This window comes from Plectropomus leopardus, chromosome 6 (assembly GCF_026936395.1).
Source record: "Plectropomus leopardus strain MGB_pleo_1.0 chromosome 6, ASM2693639v1, whole genome shotgun sequence".
In the NCBI taxonomy this organism is placed as follows: Eukaryota; Metazoa; Chordata; class Actinopteri; order Perciformes; family Serranidae; genus Plectropomus; species Plectropomus leopardus.
In genome coordinates, this window is record NC_142181.1 from 36088455 (window position 1) to 36111277 (window position 22823).

The 22823-nt window shown below is 37.9% G+C and overlaps 1 protein-coding gene across 1 annotated transcript in view; it reads right to left on the reverse strand.

Annotated features, from left to right (window-relative positions):
- Positions 1 to 2028: 2028 nt before the first annotated feature.
- LOC121942857 (nesprin-2) overlaps positions 2029 to 22823 on the reverse strand; it is a 45574-nt gene continuing 24779 nt past the window's right edge. Inside the window, exons 2-13 of the mRNA XM_088079355.1 lie at positions 22420 to 22617; positions 21894 to 22044; positions 18849 to 19031; positions 18553 to 18687; positions 18277 to 18471; positions 16193 to 16322; positions 15896 to 16093; positions 15111 to 15211; positions 11588 to 11821; positions 8504 to 8656; positions 8045 to 8106; positions 2029 to 6314 (exon numbers count right to left, since the gene is read on the reverse strand). Of these exons, the coding sequence (XP_087935481.1) occupies positions 6122 to 6314; positions 8045 to 8106; positions 8504 to 8656; positions 11588 to 11821; positions 15111 to 15211; positions 15896 to 16093; positions 16193 to 16322; positions 18277 to 18471; positions 18553 to 18687; positions 18849 to 19031; positions 21894 to 22044; positions 22420 to 22595 (1911 nt within the window). The 5' untranslated portion in view covers positions 22596 to 22617 and the 3' untranslated portion in view covers positions 2029 to 6121. The remainder of the gene's footprint in view (positions 6315 to 8044; positions 8107 to 8503; positions 8657 to 11587; positions 11822 to 15110; positions 15212 to 15895; positions 16094 to 16192; positions 16323 to 18276; positions 18472 to 18552; positions 18688 to 18848; positions 19032 to 21893; positions 22045 to 22419; positions 22618 to 22823) is intronic.

Here is a 22823-nt window from a genome sequence, read left to right on the forward strand (position 1 = left end):
TTGTACTAAAAGTAAAACTAATAATAATAAAAATAATATATTTTTTTAAGTTAGAAAAAGTTAAAAAAAAAAAAAAAGTTTTTTAAAAAGTAAAAAACAAAAAAGACTGCTATGTTGTAAGCAACTGATGGCAGTCAAACAGTGATATGTTTTTCCACTAGGGGTTGAATGTGTTTAGTCTCAGACTACCTTAAACTTGAATGTATGTTGCTTGTAAGTTATGAGCAAGTTTAATAAAAGATGCTTTTCACCGATCTTTCTGAACCTTTGGCCTTCAATAGAAATCAGATTTGGACTTTTGAATATTAAGATGGAAAACTTCTGATATATACTATGGTAGTATGGGTATTGCTACTCGGAGAGGATCTTTCTTCCTTTTACCTCTTACACCACCAAAAAAAGCTTTTAGATTGTGTGTTTTGTGAAGTCTGTTGGTAAGTAAAACTGCAGGCAAATCATTTTGACTTTGATATATAGTGTGTTTGATTTAAAAAACTTTGTTACCAGTCTTCTGGATAATTTTGTATATGTGATGTAAGGCTTGTTTTGCTGTGTGCTTTGTTAGTTTATATCCCAGAATTATTTTCTTAGTCACTGTAAATAAAGAGCGTTCTAGCTCTTCAATGGGAGGGCATATATACATATTTTGCAAAGGTAGTTTAATGCTTTTTTCTAATTTATCTCGGCTGAAATAACAGAATTTCTTGACTTTTCTCAAAATATGACTTTTTGTTTCCAAATTACAGTTTGTATCTCCAGAGAAATATTTGCCCATAACACTTTCTGCTTTTTGAATAATTCATATGCCAACTTTTTAAACTTTTTAAAGTAAAGTATAAAAGAAACAAAAACAAAACACCACAGTTATTTACATACGATATGTTTTTAATGCTCGAAACGAATTTAATCTTTGATGATATATTAACATTTTAAAACAAAACATTTAACTACAGCAGCTAACCCCCGTGACTGCACTAACCTCCACACATTCAAATCCCACTTCAAGACCCAATTTTTTAAATCTGTTTTTAATATTTGATTTCTGCACATTTCATACTCGTTTGTCTTGTTTTTACTCATTTTGATTTTATTTATTCTGTATGTTTTACTGACTGTATTTGATTTTGTTTTTGTTCTGTTAAGTGTCTTTGAGTTTTGTGACAAGCGCTCTATAACTAAAATGTCATACTATAGTAAGACCAAAATAATGAAAAAAAAGTTGTGGTATAGTATGTTGTCCAAAATCGTGAATATATGTCAGACTATGGTATGTCGTTCCAAATCATGGAAAAATTTAAGCAGACGACAAACTATACTTCGACATTATTTCATGATTTTGATGGACATTCTATAGTATGAATTTCCTTCAGGACTTTTGAACATACTGCACATAAAACATAAAACACATGCTATTTTCTAATTTATCTAGCCTAAAATAACAGAATTTCTTGATTGTTTTCAAAATGTGACTTTTAGTTTCCAAATTACAGTTTGTATATCCAGAAAAAATTTGTTCTTGTTTCTGTTAAGCGTCTTTGAGTTTTGTGAAAAAATAAATAAAATAAAATGTATTATTATTATTTTTATACTATCATCGTCATTGTGGTGACACTACAATATCAATATTCTATCATGGAGAGTCGTAGTTATTGGAGAATTTATCTGGTGCAGTGACGCAAATTGTTGCAGCAGCCTCTTTGAGTAATTATTGCTGATGTTATACCCTTATCTGTGTAATGTATCCTCCAGTCAAAGCTGTATTAACAAAATCATCCTTAAAAACATAATTCTGCACAAAATGTTATAAACACATTTTAAAGTACTTCATGGCCATCAACTTTGTTCACGTAGTATTACATTTTAATCTTTTAAAAACATTTTTTTTTCTTAATGTTAGCATTAAGTCACATGACCTGAGCAGTTGACCCATCTCCACCCGTCAGTGTTTCTCATGATATGAAGTGCACCCCCGACCCCCCCGACCTCCCATCGTTACAGAAAACATTAAAGGGCCAGAAAATCCAAATGTTTAATACAGGTCATTTTATTTGTTTTCTTCAAACACGTGTACAAAAGCAAGCGCATTGGATTGGATCTGTTTTTGAAATATCAAATAATGATTTTTAAAAAAAAAATGAAATATTTTAGATGGCAGTTAATACACAAAGTTCCCTCTTAATGATTTTGTCCTACCTCTTCAAAGGCACCATCCTCCTAAAATCAACTTTTTTTTAGGGAACCTGGACTGACACCTTCCCCTGAGACATTTGGGTTTAATCAAGTGAAGCAAGCAGCCCCCCAAAAAACGACTTATAATATCAACATACAGTGGTTCTTAATGAAAAAAAGCCAATGATCAGATGGTGAAAGACGAGCAGGTCAAACCTCAGACTGACTGAGCTAAATTCATAAACAGCCCATCTCTCACAGCGCTAACAAAATGCTGGTTAACAGAAACTCTTCAGTCACTTAAAACAGTAAAAAAATAAACCAGGCAGCACCTTGTTTCAGCTGGGACGTGACATTATTGATGCTATTAGCGGACGGAAAAAATAAAAAGTACAACATTAAATCAGAGTTCAACAGCAAGACAGAAACAAAGATTAATCATTACACACTCCACTTTCAGATACTAAGAGGTGCATCTAAAAAAATTGAATATTGTGCTAAAGTTCAATATTTTCCATTACTTATTAAAGAGAGTGACAATGTAATATGTTCTAGACTCATTATATAAACTAAAATGTTTCAACATTTTTCTATTTTAATATTGATAATTATGGCCTACAGCTCGAAAAATGTAAAAAAATAAAATAAAATGTAAAAACATCTTTTGAAATATCAGAAACACCTGACCCAAAAATACATATGAGCTGAAGGCCGCTATCAAAGCAACCTGAACAGTGCTGATCGCTTGATCGCCTCCGTACCAAACCACATTGATGCAGTCATTCATATTAAAGGAGTATAAAAATGAACATACTTTTCAGAAGTTGGAATTGTAAATCACTTTCTGAACGATTGTAGGAAATATTCTAATAATGTCAGATACTGCATCTCTGTTTTTGATGAGCTATATAAGCCAAAATCATCAAAATTAAAACAAAAAAGGCTTGAAATATTTGTTTACATGTAGTGAATATACAGTATGTGAAAGGTTACCTTTTTGAATTAAATAACAAAGAATTAGCTTTTTATCACAATATTCTGATTTTTTGTGATGCACATATAAAACTGTTTGTTTTACATATTTTAGCCGTTTTTATTTAATTATCTAATGAGACTCTGTGTGACTTAAATTCCATCACCTGAAAAAAACTTTAAAAAAGAGAGAAAAACCACATTCATAAACACAAACAAAAGGCCAGCAGTAATGTACAGATATTTGACTTGTAGTTAATGGACTAAAACATAAAAAACAGACTTAACTTCAATATATTTCCATTTTTGAAAAACATCCTTAAGAATTAGAAATATAAGTGCTTTCTAGTGTAACAAGGCAGTTAATGATTAAATACAACATACTTCATAATTCTGACATGACTGACAGTCAAAGCATTACATATTAATTTAGGGGAAAGCATAAAGCTAGCATGTTAGCTGCACCTGTTACATTAGCTTTAGCCATGTTAGCACAGACAGCAGTTTAAAGATATTAGCAACGCATGCTCCAATGTCACAACTATCAGACTATGAGTCATAAATCTTTTCTTGCTTTGACTTCACCTCCCTACAGTGCTAGTGCTGTGTGTGATAATGTTATATTTATAGATTATGGAATTATAATTTAATTTGTGGGGGGAAAAAACCCATACAAGTCAGACACTTTGTGATGTTTTAACCCTATCAGTGTTTCTAAGTTACGACTTTTATTTGACAACATTCAAGCAAACAATAGAAATACTCCAATTTATAATCCCAAAAACACATTAAGCTTTTATTTCCTGCAACCTGCACACTTTCTGTTTGACTTTTGTTTTGTTGTTGGGTTTTTTTTTCAGTGCAAACTAAAAGTATAAGCCTAGCCACTGCTGAGGAAACCAGGATTAAGAAAATGCATCTATGATTCTTTTTTTGTTTTCTCCAAGTGACGACTTCAACACTGGAACAACAACCAAGCAAATGAGATTGACAACGTTCAGTTTCACACAGCACATTTATGTGGACATTTAACATGGTCAGGTAAATAAGGCAGTTACTAATAATTTCCCTGACCAAAAATCTCATATGAAAACAATCATCGTTCCATATTTCAGCTCCCCACTAGCTCACACACATTCTGCTCTAGGTAGGCTATTTATATTACTTAAGGAATACACTTTGGTAGACACTTTCCAAGCATTTGAAAGTGGACATGTTTCATAAGAAAACCCACTGTGTTTAAAAAAAAAAAAAGATCCTGTAAGTCAATTTAATAAGAAACTTTCTAAAAAGAATTTTGAATATAATGACTTAGTATCTCAGAGTGATGACTTAAAACTCTCAAAAATGATGAGTAAATCAAAATGAGAGGCTTTCGCAAAAAGTTATTATGCTGGAAACTAACTTTTTTTAAAAAATACTGAGTTAGTTTCTTAAAATCATGAGTTGATATCATAAAGTGATGACTTATATCAATAATGTGATGGTATCTCAAAATCACAAGTTTGTATCTTCAAATCATGAGAAAGTATCTCAATATAATGAGTTGGTATCTCACAATGATGTGTAAATGCCTCAAAATTATGAGCTAGCATCACATAAAATACTAAGTATCTTACAGTCATGAGTAAGTATCTTAATTTTATGAATTAGTATCTCAAACATTTGAGTTAGTATCGCAAAATAATAAGTCAATATCTCAACAAAACAAGTTAGTATCTCAAAATAATAATAATCATTCCAAAGTAATGAGTTACTATCTAAAACTGATGAGTTAATATCTCAAATAATGAGTTGGTATCTCAAAGTAATGAGTATCTTACAATGACTTAATTTATCAAAATATGTAATTAATATCCCAAAATAACAAGTTATTATTCCAGAATAATGAGTTAGTATCTCAATATAAGCAGACATTTATCATAATAACGAGTCAATAATGAGTTAGTATCTCATAATAATGAAACCAAGTCATTAGTTTCTCATTATAATGACTTACAGGATTTTTTTTTTTTTTTTTTTTTTTTAAATCACAAAGGCAAAAATTATTCCCAAGATATTTTCATGTCACCTTTAGGTTCCTTGAAGGTGACTAAGATATATTTTCAATCTCAGATAACGTTTTGCGTTTACGCTGTGTTAATTCATTGAACTGCATTATTGAGGATTATTGGAAAGAACTAAAACTGAAAGCTTATGTTTGAAACGCAACATGATTTGGGTTTGTCCCAATTTGAAAAATATTCTGCAAACTGCCAATTTAATCCTGATTCACTAGTGAATGGATCAGCTGCCACAAAGCAAGCAATAAAGTGATTCTTAAAAACTCTATTTTTGTTTTTCATCAGCTGCCAAAGGACACAATCATCAGCATATATTCATATTCTTTTAAGGTTCACAACCTGTTAATCTCATGCGGATATTCCTTTTGCTTAAACACCGGAGGTTTGCAGAAGTGCATCTAAGTCACATACTGGAAAAAAAGCTCCCAAACAAGGCAGTTAGTGGTAAGTAAATATTTTGGTTTCTTTCTCCTTTCTCCACTTTACCAGCAAAATATTCTTATATTTGTGAAAATAAAGTTTTAAATATTGAATTGTGAGAAAATGTTCTCTTTCTTTTGGCGGCTTATCACTCAAAGAAGAAACTAATATCCATTCTTGACAGGTTGCACTAAAATAATACTGGGTTTAACCCAAGAGGGAGCTAATTTTGAAGTTAGACAAAACAGGGACGAATAATGATGGAAATTATTGGTGGAAAATAGTCAGAAAGGCATGCATATCTGACACTCAGTGCTGCCTTTGATTTGAGGTCTTATTATTCTGCATTTTCTTCCTGTATTCCTGCATGCTGCTGTGCGATCTCTGCAGTTTGAGCCTCGTAGGTTAATTTAAATGAGCCATACATGGTGAGTTGCAAACCTCCGTTCTGTAGAGCATGAGGAAAGTGCTTTGTCCAAACTGCCTCTGGGTGGTCTTCAGGTTGGCGGGGGACCATTGACGTACCTCAGAGCCAGGTGGAAGCTCCTAGGCATCCTGCTGCTGCGATGACATGGCGGCTCCAGGACAGCCCAGATCAGACAAGCCAGAAGAGCCAGAGCAGCAGCCAGGAGGAGGCAGAGGAGGGCTGGGGAAAGCGGGGAGGACACGACCCTGCTGCTGGAGGTCACACTGTGGAACAGGAGCAGGACAAGGAGGAGTTACTGTCTGCACAACTGTTTTACAAACTCTGGAAGAAGCAACATCTGGAAACCTACCTGTCACTAAACATCAACATTTTCTAAATTAACTGTTAAAGCTCCAAATTAGTGATTCTCAGCTTGATGCCTGCAGGCCAAATCTGGCCCCTAATATGGTGCCCGGTGACCCCCCAAATATAATCTAATTCATAACAAAAAAATTAAATAATTCACACTGGGAATTGTTTGTACTTTTAGTATACATAAGGTACCAGAGTGCCTAAAACAACATCAAATAGAGCTTGTTTATCATAAAAAGAGCCTGGCGAGGATCCAAAGCACCCCCCAACAGAGGTCCGAGCTAAGACACTAATGACAAAATTCTTGAAATGTGCTAAATTCCTAGAAACGTCCCAAAATCCTAGAAATTTCCTAAAATCCTAGGAATGTCTAAAAATCCATGAAATGTCCTAAAATCACAGAAACATCCCAAAAATTTAAGAAACATCCCGGCATCCTAGAAATGTCCCCAAATCCTAGAAACATCTTAAAATCCTATAAAAATGCTAAAATGTTCTGAAATCCTAAAAAAAAAAATCCTGAAATCCCAGAAATGTCCTAAAATGCTAGAAATGACCTAAAATCCTTTAAATGTGCTAAATTCCAACAAACTACCTAAAAACTGAAAAATGTCCCAAAATCTAAAAAATAAAAACATCCAAAAGTCTTGGAAACATCCCAAAATCCTAATCCTAAAATCCAAGAAAAATCCTAAGAACATCCTAAAATCCTGTTCTAAAATGTTAAAAAAAATTCCTAAAATCCTAGAAATGTCCCTAAGTTCTAGAAATGTCAGATACTTCCAGTTACAACCCAAAATCCTTAAAATGTGCTAAATTCCTAGAAAAAACCTAAAAACACAGAGACGTCCCCAAAGCCTAGATATGTCCTAAAATCCAGGAAAATTCCTAAACTCCTAGGAACGTCCTAAAATCCTAGAAATGTCCTAAAATGCTAGAAACATTGCAAAATCCAAGAAAAATCCTAAAATCCTAGAAATGTCACAATACATATAAACATTCCATAATCCAAAAAATTCAATTCTATTGAATTCAATTCAATTGTATCTATAAAGCCCATTATCACACAGAACACAGTTTGCCTCAGAGGGCTTTAAATGACCCAAATTCCAAGAAACATGGTTGAGGCTGCTGCGACTGGCCTCTGGCCTTCTGTCATTTTACAAAATTTACAGCAAGTTGAGTATATCCTCTGTATTTTGCTGTTTTGAGAGACTTTTATTTTGAAACTTACGGACTTCCACTATTAGGAGTTGATATATTAACTGTTCATCAATTCTACAAAAATGGTCTTTAGAGCGCTGATGTTGCTGAACATGAAATCACTCAGTCTCTTGAATAGAAAACTTCATGCGTTGATTTTAAATTTACTGTCAAAATCTACTGACAGATTTAATAAAGCACACGTGGGTCACACAGACACATAGGACGGTGTTCAACACCACAAACATAAGAAGATTGAACAGTATTTCTGTTAATACCTGATGAAGAGCACGTTTGTCGGCTGCTGACCTTATCTGTTTTTCTCTACAAGTTTTCTCATGAAGGACACTGTTGTGCTTGTCTCTGTAGTTTTAGAAAAATCCTGCAAACTGCATTCTGCGTCTTTGATCGCTCCATCTGCGCACAACTCTTTTCTCACCTTTGTTCTGAGAGAAGGCGTTCGGCTTCCTCGCAACAGGACTGCTCTTCTTCTTCTTCCGCCTGCAGAACACAGAGAGCTTCTGTTGATCCTCTGTGGTTTCAGGCAACATTTCATACTTTCACACGAAAATACTTTCTAGGAATATATCAGCTCAGAAATATCTGCACAGAGTTTATTTCTCCCCACAGGGCACGACTGACACTATGTCTTATTACTACTACTTATTTAAAAAGTGCTGTGCGTATTAGTTTCTATCGATAAATCAATACCACATTAATTTTTGACACTTTAATTACTGTGAGCAGATGAAATCCTCTGGCAGTCACAGCACTGTGAATTATGAGTCCTGACAACAAGCCTCTCAGAAAAAGCTGCAACCAAAAACACCAGCAACATCTCCAATTTATCTGGTTTATCAATAAAAACCAAGAAAACTGGCCGATGACGTCAACTCACCTGAAGACTGGATCGCTGCTGATGCTTCATCCAATCAGACAAGGCTTTCAGGTCATGTGACGGCGAAGGGGAGGAAGCAGGAAAAGGCAGTGTGTTGTCGAGATGAAAAGGCAGCTGACTGAGTGTGTCGCTGTGACATCCATCCAGGTAACACTGAAACACAGAACAGTTGAATGCAGTTAACCCTTTGAAACCTGTGGTAATTGGCTTGAAAACACAGGAAGAAGGCAATGAGCAAGAAGAAGAAGAAATGATTAGCAAGAAATTTGTTTAAAAAAAAAAAAAGGACCAGAAAATTAGCAAATACAAAACAAAACCAAAAAAATATTTTAAAAAAAAAATGTTTTTAACAAAACTAAAACTGCTGTAAAATTGCATTCAAAGAACCTTAAAATCTTGAATTTATTAATTGATCAACAATAATAATCATGAGTTGCAGACCTCCTATAGATGGCAAGTCATTTTTTTGTTTATGGACCAACAGTATCTGACAAAAGTCAGCTGATTCTCCAGACTTAATTTTCAGCAAAAAATGATCCATCATGAGACGTCATTCAGCTGAGTTACATTCTTTCAAAGAGACATCACTTCACCTGAGAGCTGATGGAGCTCAGAGTCAGAGCAGAGAGGATGATGCTTTAATCCTTTAAGACCTAAGAAAATTGGCTCCATTTCTTTTAGAAAGATGGGAGGGTGATGAGCAACTTAACAAGAAATGGCCCACAATTTAGCAAGAAATTAGTTTTAAGTTACAAGAAAATTTCTGAATGGTAAATAAATAGATAAATTAATGAATAAATAAATAGAAGAAAAGAAAAAAACAAAACAAAAATGAAAATGACCTTAAAAAAATAAATAAAATATTTCTGTAACATAATTTTAAATGTATAATCAGGAGAATTATGAACATAGATTTCTGTACATTTTCTGCAAATTTTTTGATAATATCTAATAATCAATCCCAACTAATTTTTAAAAAATTTCCTTGTCACCTTTAACTGTTTTTTTTGTGGGACATTTTTCGTAAAGTTGCTCATTATATTTGTCACTTGTTTTGGAAAGAAATCAGCCCATTTTTTCTACAGTTTCAGAGGTTAAAATTATTGTAAAAGTTGTCTGAATGCTGCACAGGAAAACTGATGTCAATCCTGGTTTTAAAGGCTTAAATTAAAATTCAACTGTTTGTTGAGCTCTTGGTCTGAGTTTGTACACAAGCTGCTCAAAGACATTGATTAAACTCTCGAATCTCTCCTTCGCTGCTCTCAAATTTGGACTCACAGGTTGATTTCTGCTCCAATTTGTTTTGTGCTCGCTCGATAGTTTTGTCAGTAATGAACCTCCATTAGAAAGTGCCAATGCTATTACGCACAAACACGCGTTCAAACTTGCATATTGCAAATGAGTGTGCACAAAAGCGCTCTAATTACAATATCGCACACACTTTGTCAGCAGACTTGACCCTAAAAACTCATCTACCAACTTTTCTCTCTGCCTCTGCCTGTCGTCTCTCTTTCCTGCACATAGACAGTAATCTGAAGCGGGTTGTAAGTCACAGAGAGGAAAAATGGAAAGGAGGAAGTAAAGAGGAAGGAAGTGAAGAGGAAGGAAGGAAATGAGGAAGTCTGCGTGTTTCTCTCCTGTTTTTATGGCGACAGTTAAAGTGCAGCCAGACTGGATGCATAAATCAAGACTTTATGGATTCATTTTGGCGGCTCGGGAAGCAGTGGACAAGACAGAGGAGGAGAATAAATAGGCGCTTTCACCGGTAATGAGAGAGGGAGAGAAAATGAAGGCTGAGGCCAATGAAATCTGATGGAGAGAGAAACGTGAAGCCGGGGAGAGAGGAAACAGTGGGGAGGGGTGGGGGCAGAGGACAGTTATTCAGGAATCTGTCCTAACAAAAGGTGGAAAAATAAAAGCTGATGATTATGAATGCTGATGGAGCTTCAGGTGAGAGACAACATCCCTCAGTGTGTGTGTGTGTGTGTGTGTGTGTGTGTGTGTGTGTGTGTGTGTGTGTGTGTGTGTGTGTGTGTGTGTGTGTGTGTGTGTGTGTGTGTGTGTGTGTGTGTGTGTGTGTGTGTGTGTGTCCTGGATCTCTTTACAATGCTGAAAGATGAGAAAGATGAAAAGAAAAACTGTGTGTGAGACAGCTCACTGTACATGTAAAAATGGCCTCATGGGGACAAAAACTCACATCTTGGTTTAAAAAAGTTTGAGAGTAAATTAACGACAAAATAACTGAGTGATTGTTAAACAAATCGGAGTGCATAGTCAACACATTTGTAGGCGCAAAATTAATTTTGCCTGTTATCAGAGGCCGTTTAGACTGAAACACTTCTTTGTCTGCACACACACAACAAGAATGTGCAACAAGTACACATAAACACTGGAAACGTCAACACATACATTGAAAATCTGCATAAACACACCGAAAATGCCCACTGAAAACATACACATACACAAGGAAAATGTGCACAAACACACCAAAAATGTCCACATACACACTGAAAATGTGCACAAACACATCAAAAATGTCCACATACACACGAAAACTTACACACATGCACAACGAAAACGTTCACAAAACATGCAAATAAATACTGAAATTATGGTAAACACATTAAAACACACAAACTTAATATTTACATACTGCGTGATATAGGCTGGGTGTAGAATAATTCTGGCATGCCCAGAAATTGATATAGTAAGTGTAACAGGAAGGCAAGCATGGGGCCGTCTGTGCATCTTATCTGACTGTGGGTGCGTAAATTTTGCAGCGTGCTAGAAACTGATTTCAGTGTAACAGGACGGAACCTGAGTGGTTTGGCTCAGGTGTTCCAACTGATGGTTCAAAGGCTCTATCTCTAAATTTCTGTTATTGTCAGCAAATCTCATGCAAAGCACAAAACCAGCAATGTGTTATGATAATTTCTGACTTTATCCTTGAAATGTGTTCAATTATGAATTTACTGCTGCAAAGTTAGTTACAAATTCGTTGACAGTAAAGCAAAGGTTGAAAATCCTTCAGAAAGAATGTATCTGACAAAAGATTTCAATGTGAATGAATGTGACTTCACCCACCTCCACCTGTCCATCAGTTTGCACGGCTCTGGAAGTCCTCCTCTCAGCAGGGGCAGGGCTCTGGACTCCCAGCCATGCCCTCACGCGCCCGCCGTCAAAGCTGACCGGCTCACCGTCCTGTCTTTCAGGGGTCGAGGTCACCCACTGGCCTCTCTTTGGCCAAGTCCCACCCCCCTGGGTCGCTGCTGGTGAGATGACACTGAGGTGGGCGTGGTCAAGCCATCCCTCCAATCGCTGCACAGTAAACAGGTTATATACATTTAAATGTTAATTTTGAGGATAAATTATTCTGCTCTATTTATTTCCTGATGATCCAGTCTGTGAACATTTCTTGTTTTGGTTTATTTTGCATCATAATGTAGAGATCTACTACCTTCATCACTTCTTTTAAGGGTTATTTTGAGTGTTTTGAAGATTCTCATCTGCAGACCATTTTCAAAATAATACTATCTATAAAATTACTGTCTTTTTTTCAGAAACCATGGCTTTGGCTCATTATGGTGCATCATAAAATAACAAGTTAGGGGCCTTTTTTCCATTATTGCTATGTGCTCTTACTGTTGCATTTCTGCACAGAAGACCTAAACAATCCGTACTGTTTCAAGGTGGAAACCCAATTCAGTAACAATTCTGTTACTGAGTATCACGTTAAACAATGGCCAGAAAAGTGTTTTTGAAGAGCATGATGATGTGACAGTGACGTTTTGTCAAAAATTCCCTCAATGTACTGTATTAGTAAGTTATTGCATTCATGATAATGACATAGATGCATGGTCACACTGACTGTGACCTATGACCTATGACCACCAAATCTAATTATTTCATCCTTGGGTCCAAGTGAATATTTGTGCCATATTTGAAGAAACCCCCCACAAGGAGTCATGTGTGAATCATCACGTAATGAGACAGATGCAAGCTCACAATGACCTTTGACCACAAAAATCTACTCAGTTCATTGTTGAGTCCAAGTGGTAGTTTGTGCCAAAGCTGACACAATTTTCTAAAGGTTTTCTTGACATACTGCATTCACGACAAAGAAATGTTTGCAAGGTAACAATGACCTTCCTGCAAGGTGTTTGTGAGACATTGCATTCATGATAATGAGATGGATGCAAGGTCACAGTGACCTTGATCTTTGACCACCAAAATCTAATCATTTCATCTTTGAGTTCAGACTGATACTGACCTTTTTTCTGTGACCACCAAAATCTAATTAGTACTTTGTCCAATTCAAGTGACCATTGGTGCAAAATATGAAACAACTTTCTCAAGATGTTCTTGAGATATTGTGTTCATGAGAATGAGACAGACAAGGTCACTGCGACCTTGACCTTTGACCACCAAAATCTAATCATTCATCATTGAGTCAAAGTGAACATTGGTTCCAATATGAAACAACTTTGTTCTTGAGATATTGGGAATATGAGAATGGGACAGATGAACTGATAACCTGAAAACATGATGCCTCCGACTATGGCTATTACCGACGCAGAGACATAAAAATAACCAAATTTACAGCCCTTTCTTTTCACAGTGACCGTGCTTGTTTGCTGTAGACTCACCCTGGACCTGGGTTTGTAGCTGTCTGTAAAGTAGAGCAGCATGAAAGCAACAGTACACTGCACATTGACTGACAAAAAACACTGCTCCACTTGAAGAAACTCAGTCAACTGAGGGGTCTCCGACTGATGATTTGGATCTTGGACTTCAAGGGGGCAGCCAGAGTCCAAAAAAACTCTGCAGGCGCTTCTTTTGAGTTGCATTCACAATTCTTGCTGCATACAAGAAGACGAGGTCACACAGTCGCAGATTAATAAAGTACAAACACGTCGAGTCCTCTGGGTGGACAGCGCTAAGCCAAGCCTGCAGGGAGAGCAAGCTGACATCACGCATTTACACATCCAATAAATACATAGGATAATATTTCTCTTTGACACAAGTGTGCGCACACTTTGATGTCTGCCTTGTCGGGATGCTGCAGCTGTAATCAGATGTTAATTCAGTTTTACGTGCGCCTCTGTGTTCGTCTCTTTTCCTGTTGGGCTGTGGGGTTCACCGACAGGGCAGCAGTGTGTGGGTGTGAAACAGACAGAGAGAGGGGGGAGCTGCAGGCGAGCAGAGGAGGATACTCAAATCACTTCAACACTTCTCCTCTCTCCTCCCCACAATTCATGATGGCACGTCTTATTTCTCCCTCTCCATTTTCATCTCTTTGTGTCTGCCTCTGCCTCTGTCTCGCACAGTTGCTGACACCCTCCCATTTCGCCAAAATAAAGCTAAAAAAGGAAACAGACAACAACATATAGAGGTGCCACATCCTGCAGGCATCATCAATAAATCAGCAGAAGAGGAGTGAGCTGTTGTAACCAGCTCATAAAGCCGGCACACAACTGCGGAGAACATTTTTAGATAGCTGGTGTATCGGAACATCAATGAGTCTGTGTGTGTACGTGTGAGACCGACGGACAAACGGATGGACGGAGGGACCGATAAATGGAAGGACGTACAGACAGATGAAGCCTCTGGGCCATGTAGCATCTGGGTCAGAGCAGAACAACACAGAGAGGAGTGTACAATGAAATTACAAGCAAACACCACATGGTTTTCTTCACACTTCAGCCTGATGTTGCTCCTCTGTCATTGTCCTCTGATGACACATCAGTTTGGATGTTTAATATGAATAAACACATAAAAATGAAGTCAATCATTTCAGCACATCTTGCTACTCAAAAATACATGACGTTGGAGGAGAACAGTAGTTTGGAGCAAAAATTAGCGGCAAAATCTTTACAACAGTAACCAATAAAACTATATACTGTATAAAATGTCGGCCTAATCTCATTCCGAAATCGCAAAATATTGCAGCTCACTGCTTTTGGCGTTAATTGCGCGCCCCCAAAAGGCACCTTTCAGGTGCACATGGAACACCACTGAACGCCGTCAGCTGAGAAAGCGACTGGACAGAATTGGTCGCAGTGTCATTAAACACCGGCGGGTGGCACTTGCCTCCTCTGCCCGATTCGCATGCAAAAGGCATCACTTGAGAATACGAACGGAGGGAATGCAGCAGGTTACAACACTGCGGGTAATGATGTAATACAAGGATAAGCATGTGCGTTTGTTGACATCCTGGTGTTGGCTGCCATGAGCTTGTGTTGACATCACAGTAGCAGCATCCTGTAACGTAAATAGCAGATGCAGGAGGATACCTCGAGAACAATACGGAGATGCGAAAGTTAGCTGAAAAATTGACAATATTTGATGAGTTTGGATGAGAACGTGTTGAAAATGCACGCGGTTTGCTACGCCAAAGTCCCACTAAAGCAGAGGTCTCATTCTGAAATTTCAATCAGTCAAGTAGTTTAGTAAGTTTAGTAATTAATTCTACTTTTTATATCTTTTTTCTTTACTCTTTTATGGTAAGTCCCAATCCTTCTGTGTTTTAGATTTTATTGCTCTGTAAAGCACCTGTTTTTATCATAAAAAAACAAGGCTGTTTTAAAAAAAGAAAAAAATCTCTCACCAGATCTGCTTCCTGGTCGGTGATGTCCTTGCTGAGATCAGACTGTGAGCCGAGAGAGCTGAGGTAGCTCCGCCTCTTCACGCCATCCCTGTGACACAGACCTAAACGCACATGCACATACACATACACATACACATGCACACACACACACACACACACACACACACACACACACACACACACACACACACACACACACACACACACACACACACACATCCATTAGAGCATGTTCCATTAACATTTTTAAACCTGTGGAAATTGGCTTGATTTCGGTCAAAAGCACAGAAAGAAGTTACAAAATATGAATTACAAAGGAAAAAAAGGAAAACAAACAAAAAAGGGGATAAAAAATTATTATACGTTGTAAATTTAATTTTCTGGATATTTCTCCTATTTTTTAAAAATTATTATGAACCTTGAATCATTTCCATAATCCCTATTAAAACTAATTTTCAAATAATTTTCTGGTCAACTTTTACAAATATTTTGCATATTATAGACCATCTCTGACCATGTCTCTCCTTACCCTTTTAGCAATGTTTTCAAAAGAAATCAAACCAAATCAAAAGAAAAAAACTAAAACCCTGAGCATTAAGTCATCTTTCAGTCAAGTTAAGAGAAACCCAAAAATCTCCTGCAGTGTGGTAAACGTGGTGTTGAAGCTGTAGCTACTGAAAAAACAGTAAATAAAAAGAGTCAAACGCACCTGTGAGGAAGGTTTTATATTGTGACCAATAAAAAGACAGAAGATTTTGACTCTCTCTCTTTTAAACTGTCCCCACCTGTGCTGGCACTGAAATATGATGAGTCTGCATCATCACGGGAGACAGAGCGTCCGATATCAACCGAGGGGTCCCATTCCAACCCCAGGTGCTCATGGGTAGGCGAGGACAGGGAAGAAGGAGGAGGAGGAGGAGGAGGAGGAGGGAAGTGGATGGGTGAGGAGAAGGCCGGGGTGGAGTTACCTGATTGGCCGAAATCTAGAGAAAAGACACTTTGATAATCACTGACTATTGGCAGTGGTTACACATAAGTAATCGATTAATATCTGCAATTAAAGGTTTAATTTGTCAGTTTACCTTTAGGATGGTTTGGAAATGCAGGGAGGTCCAGGTTGGCTTTATCACGCGCTCCCTCTTCCTCTAATAGAGTCTCTGAAGGACAACCAGAGTCTGTAGCCGGAGACAGAATCCAGTCATCCTCAAACACCTGGAGGAGGAGGTGGAAGAGGAGGAGGAGGAGGAGGAGGGGGAGGAGGAGGAGGAGAAGGAGGAGGAGGTATAAAATAACGGAACAATAAATAAAAAAAAGATGATGGGCAGAGGACAACTGACGTACAGTGATGGAGAAAGTATTAAGGTAATTTATTTCAGTAAAAGACATTTTTACTTATTTAATCAAAATAATACATACTCTTATATAGTTCTACATATAATTGAATGTTCAAAATTATTTGGTGACAATAAACAATCTCTGAATGTTTTCTTCTCAGCACAAAAGTTCCAAAGTTTAAAAAAGACACAAAAGTGTAAAGACATCAGGAATTTTACAACATTTACTGATTTTGCTGATTATCCACTGAAGTAACTAGACAGGAGGAGTCTGGCTTACATCACTTGTTTTTACTAACACTGTAATCCTTAATTAACACTAAGGACACGAGCTCCTGTGGCAGAATCCTAATACATCTGTACAGATTAGGAAGATGTGTTTTCAGTGACCCATGCAAGCAGGCTGCATGAACTTCAAAAATATCATTTTTTTCTGAAATGAACTGATTTTTCTTCCTGTTTCTTAACATATGAAAGGAACAGTCTTTCCCACAGAATGAAGGTGTGTGTGTGTGTGTGTGTGTGTGTGTGTGTGTGTGTGTGGCAGTTACTGACAAGGGGTAAGGGGGATGACTTTTGTTTTTTGTGTGTGTTTTAGGACATCTTTTAAATGCCTGTGAGTTTGTATTGTTCTGTGACCTCACACTATTATCCACTGCAACTCAGCACAGCAGGTGGAGATTTCCATGACTTTATTTTTCCTCCACAACAGTTTGTCACTTGCAGGAAGGAAAACTGATCAGTTGAGCCATTCACAGCTGATCACATCAATGGATGAGAGGAACAGTTTGCAGATGTTTGAAAGTGAGAGCAAAGTTTTTGACCCAGCAGAATGAACACTTTCAATGTGCCCGATGTCCTGCTGCGATGTCGCTGCCCCAAGTGCGCTATAAATAACCGAACGTTATATATATATTTCAGTAGCGCTCCTAATAACCAGTCCAGCTCCAAAAATCTAGTTGTGGCTGCAGATGTTTTTGTTGTGGCGGCACGCCAAAAATAAATGAATGTGTGGTAAACCCTTGGTCACAACCGGCCATGTTTTTTGTTTCTGTTTTGTCTCACGCATCTGGAATGCTCGGAGGTCGGAAGTTGGAATTTTCACCTGGGAAATTTTGACTTCAGACTTTTATTGGAATGTAGAATAAGGGAAAATGCTTTTGAGTTGCATTATGGAAATTGTAGGATCCTGTGTTTTCAAGCTCTCAGCCTCTGTAACTATGTTTTTCATTCATTCATTCATTCATTCATTCATGTCCTTGCAAGGTTTGCAGGGGGGCTAGAGCCAATCCCAGCTGTCATTAGGGGGAAGGCGGGGTACACCCTGCCCACGGAGCGAACCTTGTTCCACCCTGGGATCGAACTGGGGACCCTCTTGCTGTGAGGCAACAGTGCTAACCACGACACCATGCCACTGCAACTATGATTTTGATATTTATTTTCAAAATCTGACTCTTGCAAGTGGCCTTCGTCTATGAACGTGCACTATGAAATGACAGGGTGAAACACACTAAATCAATAAAATCCAGGATACCTTTGACTTAGTAGCTGTAGATATTCTGTGACCTAGAAGACTGACTCTTTTTAGGTTAGTGGGTTAAAACAAAAAAAAATCTCATTTTGTGTGTATAAATGTGGCTAGAAATAAATAATTGTATAAATGTGTTTAAATTAGGAAAAACAAACTGTACAACCATCTGCCTGTGTATGAACTTCACTCCACCCTCATGTATATTAACATCTGTGTGTATTCACTGCCATGTATTCACTTTAGTTGTTACAGTGTGTGTGTGTGTGTGTGTGTGTGTGTGTGTGTGTGTGTGTGTGTATACCAGTCTCATGCTCAGCAGGCGGGTGTGTGTTCGTGCAATGTTGTTGTAGACAAAGCTGCAGCGCCGCAGCAGCTCCAGCAGCCGACTTTCTACATGCTGTGCATCTGTTGGCTGGCTGCGCTGGATCAAGGCCTCGCCGCGTTGCAGCAGGACGTTCACACGGCCAGAGTTCACACACACACACTGCTGGAAGGACTACACACACACACAAGAAATAAATAAATAAATAATTGTGCAGGAGGTAGGAAAGCGTGCATTTAATTAGCATACACACACCTGCAGTTGTCTAAGCTTTTCACAGGTGTTTCCCGACAGATGATCCACCTCGGCCAGACGAACATCTAGGTCAGCCAACCAGAGAGCGAGCTCCTCCCTTTCTGCCTCAAACTCCTCCCACTCCGACACAAAGAGCTTACAGAGAAAAGAAACAGAGCGATATGCCACTTCAAATCACTTTGATTCATCTTGAAATGCTTCAGTATTTATTTTTTTTTAAAGTGGAGGTGGACGAACAAAAAACACCTCTCTGTCCAAATGTTTTTAAAGAGTAATATTAGTTTTGGCACTCTGACCTTCAGTAGTCTAGTGATGGATTCCAGTCTGGTGTTCACCTTGTCCCATCGACACCCGCACTCCCTCGCCAACGCCAACAAACGAGCCTGCATGGCGCCTTGAAACAGCCGAGTCAGCGTTCGATTCTTCTGGGTCAGACTGTCCAACTGGACGAGATGAGATCTCGCCTCACACCGCAGCCTCTGAACCCACACACACACACACACACACACACACACACACACACACACACACACACACACACACACACACACACACACACACACACACACACACACACACACACACACACAAGCAAGAAAAACATGTCTGAGGTAACGCACATCACAGTTTTTTGTTTGTTTTCACTAACAGCTGTTATTACAGCACAAATATAGAGCAAAGTTTTGCAGCTGACAAAAGAGAAAAAGTTTGTTGTTTTTAACTTTGGTTTATATTTTATTATTATTGCTGTTTTGTCATACTTGTATATTTTTTGTGCTTTAGACTGAATGGCAAGGTGGGAGGTATTTGCTGAGTTAGTAAGTGTTTAATGGGAAGAGGTATCACCACTGGGTACTTAGTAGTGTTGAAGATGGACATGAAAAGACCAAAATTATGATAAGTATGCAAACTTATTGTGAACATCTTCTCTGTGTTATCTGTTGTATATTTTTTCTTTATGGTAAATAAATAAATGTTGGGTTTTTTTAAGTAAGAAAACAAGACAAGCATCAGAATAGTTACAGATTGATTTCCTGTCAATGGACTAATCAATTAACCAACTAATCATTGCAGCTCTAGTCTCACTCTATACAAATCAGAAAATAAAGTGCTGCATTATGCAGACGACTTGACTCTGCTCTTTGCTATTAAACATGCTTTCAGCAGAGCCTTCAGGTGCTGATGTAAAATCCAAATTATGTTTCTTTTTAAATATTAAAACCTGATATAATCAAATAGATCAGAAATTGCTGTTAACTCTTTGAAACCTGAGCATATCGGCTTAATTTATTTTAGAAACATGAAAAAAAAGGTGACATGCAACAAAATAACCCAAAAATTCACAAGAAATTAGTAAAATATTACCAAAAAAACCCTGAAAATGAGTGAAAAAAATCTCTTTTCTTTTTTTCTTAACATGCAAAAGACAAAGATTTAGGGAAAAAAAAAACAGGAAAAATTCCTAGAGAAAAAGATAAAAGTTAGGGAAAACGATTATAACTGTAACTTTTTTTTTTAAAGATCCCATAAAGACCTATACTGAATTATGTTACAGAAAATATTGTACTTTTTAAGCACTTTTTTCAGGTAATTTTCTTGTCTGTTTTTTTTTTTACTTTCTCTTTCTTTTTACTCTATTTTTTGCAAATTTTCTGGATATTTTCTTGTGTTTTTTTAAAAGAAATAAAAACCAGTGTGCTCAGGTTACAAAGGGTTTATGTAGTTTTCTGGCCATTTTTCCTTTTTTTTTGATAATATCTAATAATCATGCTACTTACATTGCTCCCCATTTTTTTGGAAGAAATCAAATTAACTTTCTCAATTTTCAGAGGTTTAAGTGCTTGTGAAAGGTGTCTAAATGCAGCACATTATAATCTGATTTTGATCCAGGTCTTAAAGGGTTCATTCATTCATTGTCCGTAACCGCTTGTCCTCGTATGGGTCACGTGGGGGGTGGAGCCTATCCCAGCTGTCACTGGGCGAGACAGGATGCCAGACTGACGCAGGGCTGACACATAGAGACACACAAACCATTCATGCTTATATTCACACCTTAACCTGCATGTCTTTGGAATGTGGGAAGAAGCCAGAAAGACCCCACACTGAAACAGGGAGAACATGAAAACCTCGCACAGAAGGGGCCCCGCACCCAAGGTCCAAACCTCACTCCAACCCGAGTTCGAACCGAGGACCCTCTTCCTGTGAGTCATCAGTGCTAACCACCACACCACCGTTCTGCCGTTCTTAAAGGGTTAAATGAGTAACTTACAATCCACATTTTCAAAACTTAAATAATTGGGACTTTGCAACACCTGAAAATGAACCATGAAATTATTTGATGGATAATAATAAGAGTCAAACCTTCAGTTAGCTTCCTTATATTAATGTTTGATTTGAGTTACAGACACATGAAATAGTGGGAAATGTGTGCTTGTTTTAATGTTTAAACATCAGTCACCCGTCTGCTCCTCCACCGGAACAACAGGTGACTGATACATACAGACTTAATCGTTTCCTGCACTGCCAGCTGCCTCACTGTGTGTTGGAGCTGTGGAGGGGCTTTGCTGCAGATCAGATTTCCCAGAAGTGACCAGCCTGACAGCAGAGTTTAATTTGAACAAACAAGGAGAATCTACAGCTTTTCAGTCAGAGGGGATGGACGCTCCGCTCGGCTGCAAACTTTGTGATTTAGAGGTGCTAAGACGAGTGGATTTAAGCATAAATACTGCCTCCCTTAGCTTTACGACCGACCGCTGAGTGATATTTACGCTCCACCTAGATGATGTCTTTAACCTGCAACTGATCTTAAGCCTAACTTTGTTCTAACCCCAGCTTTCCTTTCTCTGAGAGCCTCTCATGTGAGCTTTCCTGAATGTATAACGACAAGACAAATATATGGATCCAAGACACACAAGAGCTTTAATTCTGACAGTGATGTACAAGACAAAGGAGATATAATAAATGACCCAAAAAAATGATAACATGCAATCTCAGGAAAAGTGAGCGTGGAGAGATTAAATTCGGTATGAAATCAACCTTGGGAAAAAAATATCAAATTAAAAGTACAGTAAAGTAAAAAGACTCCATCTTTCCTTTGACGGAAAATACAATTCCACTTTAAACCCTTTAATAATTGAAGTTCAATTCAAATATCGCTCACTCTCATTTTGTCCATGGGTGTCCATGGGAGTATGGTTGCAAAGAATTGGGATATTTTGCAGAAATTTTTAAGATGAGCTAAACTCTGGATTTTTGGGGGTAAAATATATCGCAGTTTCAGTATCCGGATTTCAGTAAATGACGATTCCCCTACATGGCACCAGTGATTTGTGTTTCCTCACCTCAAACTTCGTCAGCTCCTCCTTGGCAGTGACGAAGGTAACGTGGGCGGAGTTAGAGGAGATGACAGCCTGCTCAGCCAATTGCAGCCAGGTGTCCAAGTGGGCATGTTCTTTCATGAACTCATGCCAGAGGACCCACCTCCTGTCCAGTCTGAAAACACAGAAGGAGTCAAACAGTGAGAAAGACGCACAGCCTGCTGTCAGACACCGAAACTGCAGAAACAGAAACATGGAGGCTATAAATGTTCTTGTTGCAGCACTGCAGTCAGCCACAGGGACGAACAGGCAGTGATATTCAACTTAATTCCCACAGGCCAAATCTGCTCCAGATGTAAGAAAACATCAAAACATGGACAGTAAACTCCAGTAACACTAAACTCCATCTTCTATGAACTCTGTTACAGAAGAGACAGGCTGCGTCCGGCTGCAAATAACATTATTACTCTTTGGTTTCTGAATCTAATATTTGTCAAAACCTGAGAGTCCAGCACTGAGCTCTCATGACAAATCCATGCAGGACACTCACTGTCCACATCCCTGCAGGTCACTGTCTGGGCTCCAGCTGCCATCCACTTGCTGCATTTCTTCCCAATTCTGCTCCAAGGTTGGAGACGAGGTGGGAAGAAAAGCTGACGGATCCAAAAACAGCTCCATGTCCCTCACTTCCTGTCCAGGGACAACATCAGGTGGAAATCCACGCATCCTGACATCATGTGACCTTCACCTGTTGAGAAACAGAGAGGATGAATGAGAATTTTTACTGTCGATTCCCACTCAATAAATATTTTTTTTTAGATTTGAAGTAAAATTCCCATCCTACTCCAAGAAAAAGCAAAAACGCACACAGGTTGTGTCCAAATTTTGACAAAAAAGAGTGTTTCTCTCTGAAACTCAAAGGTGGGACTGCTGTGTTGGTCTTTAATGTGGACA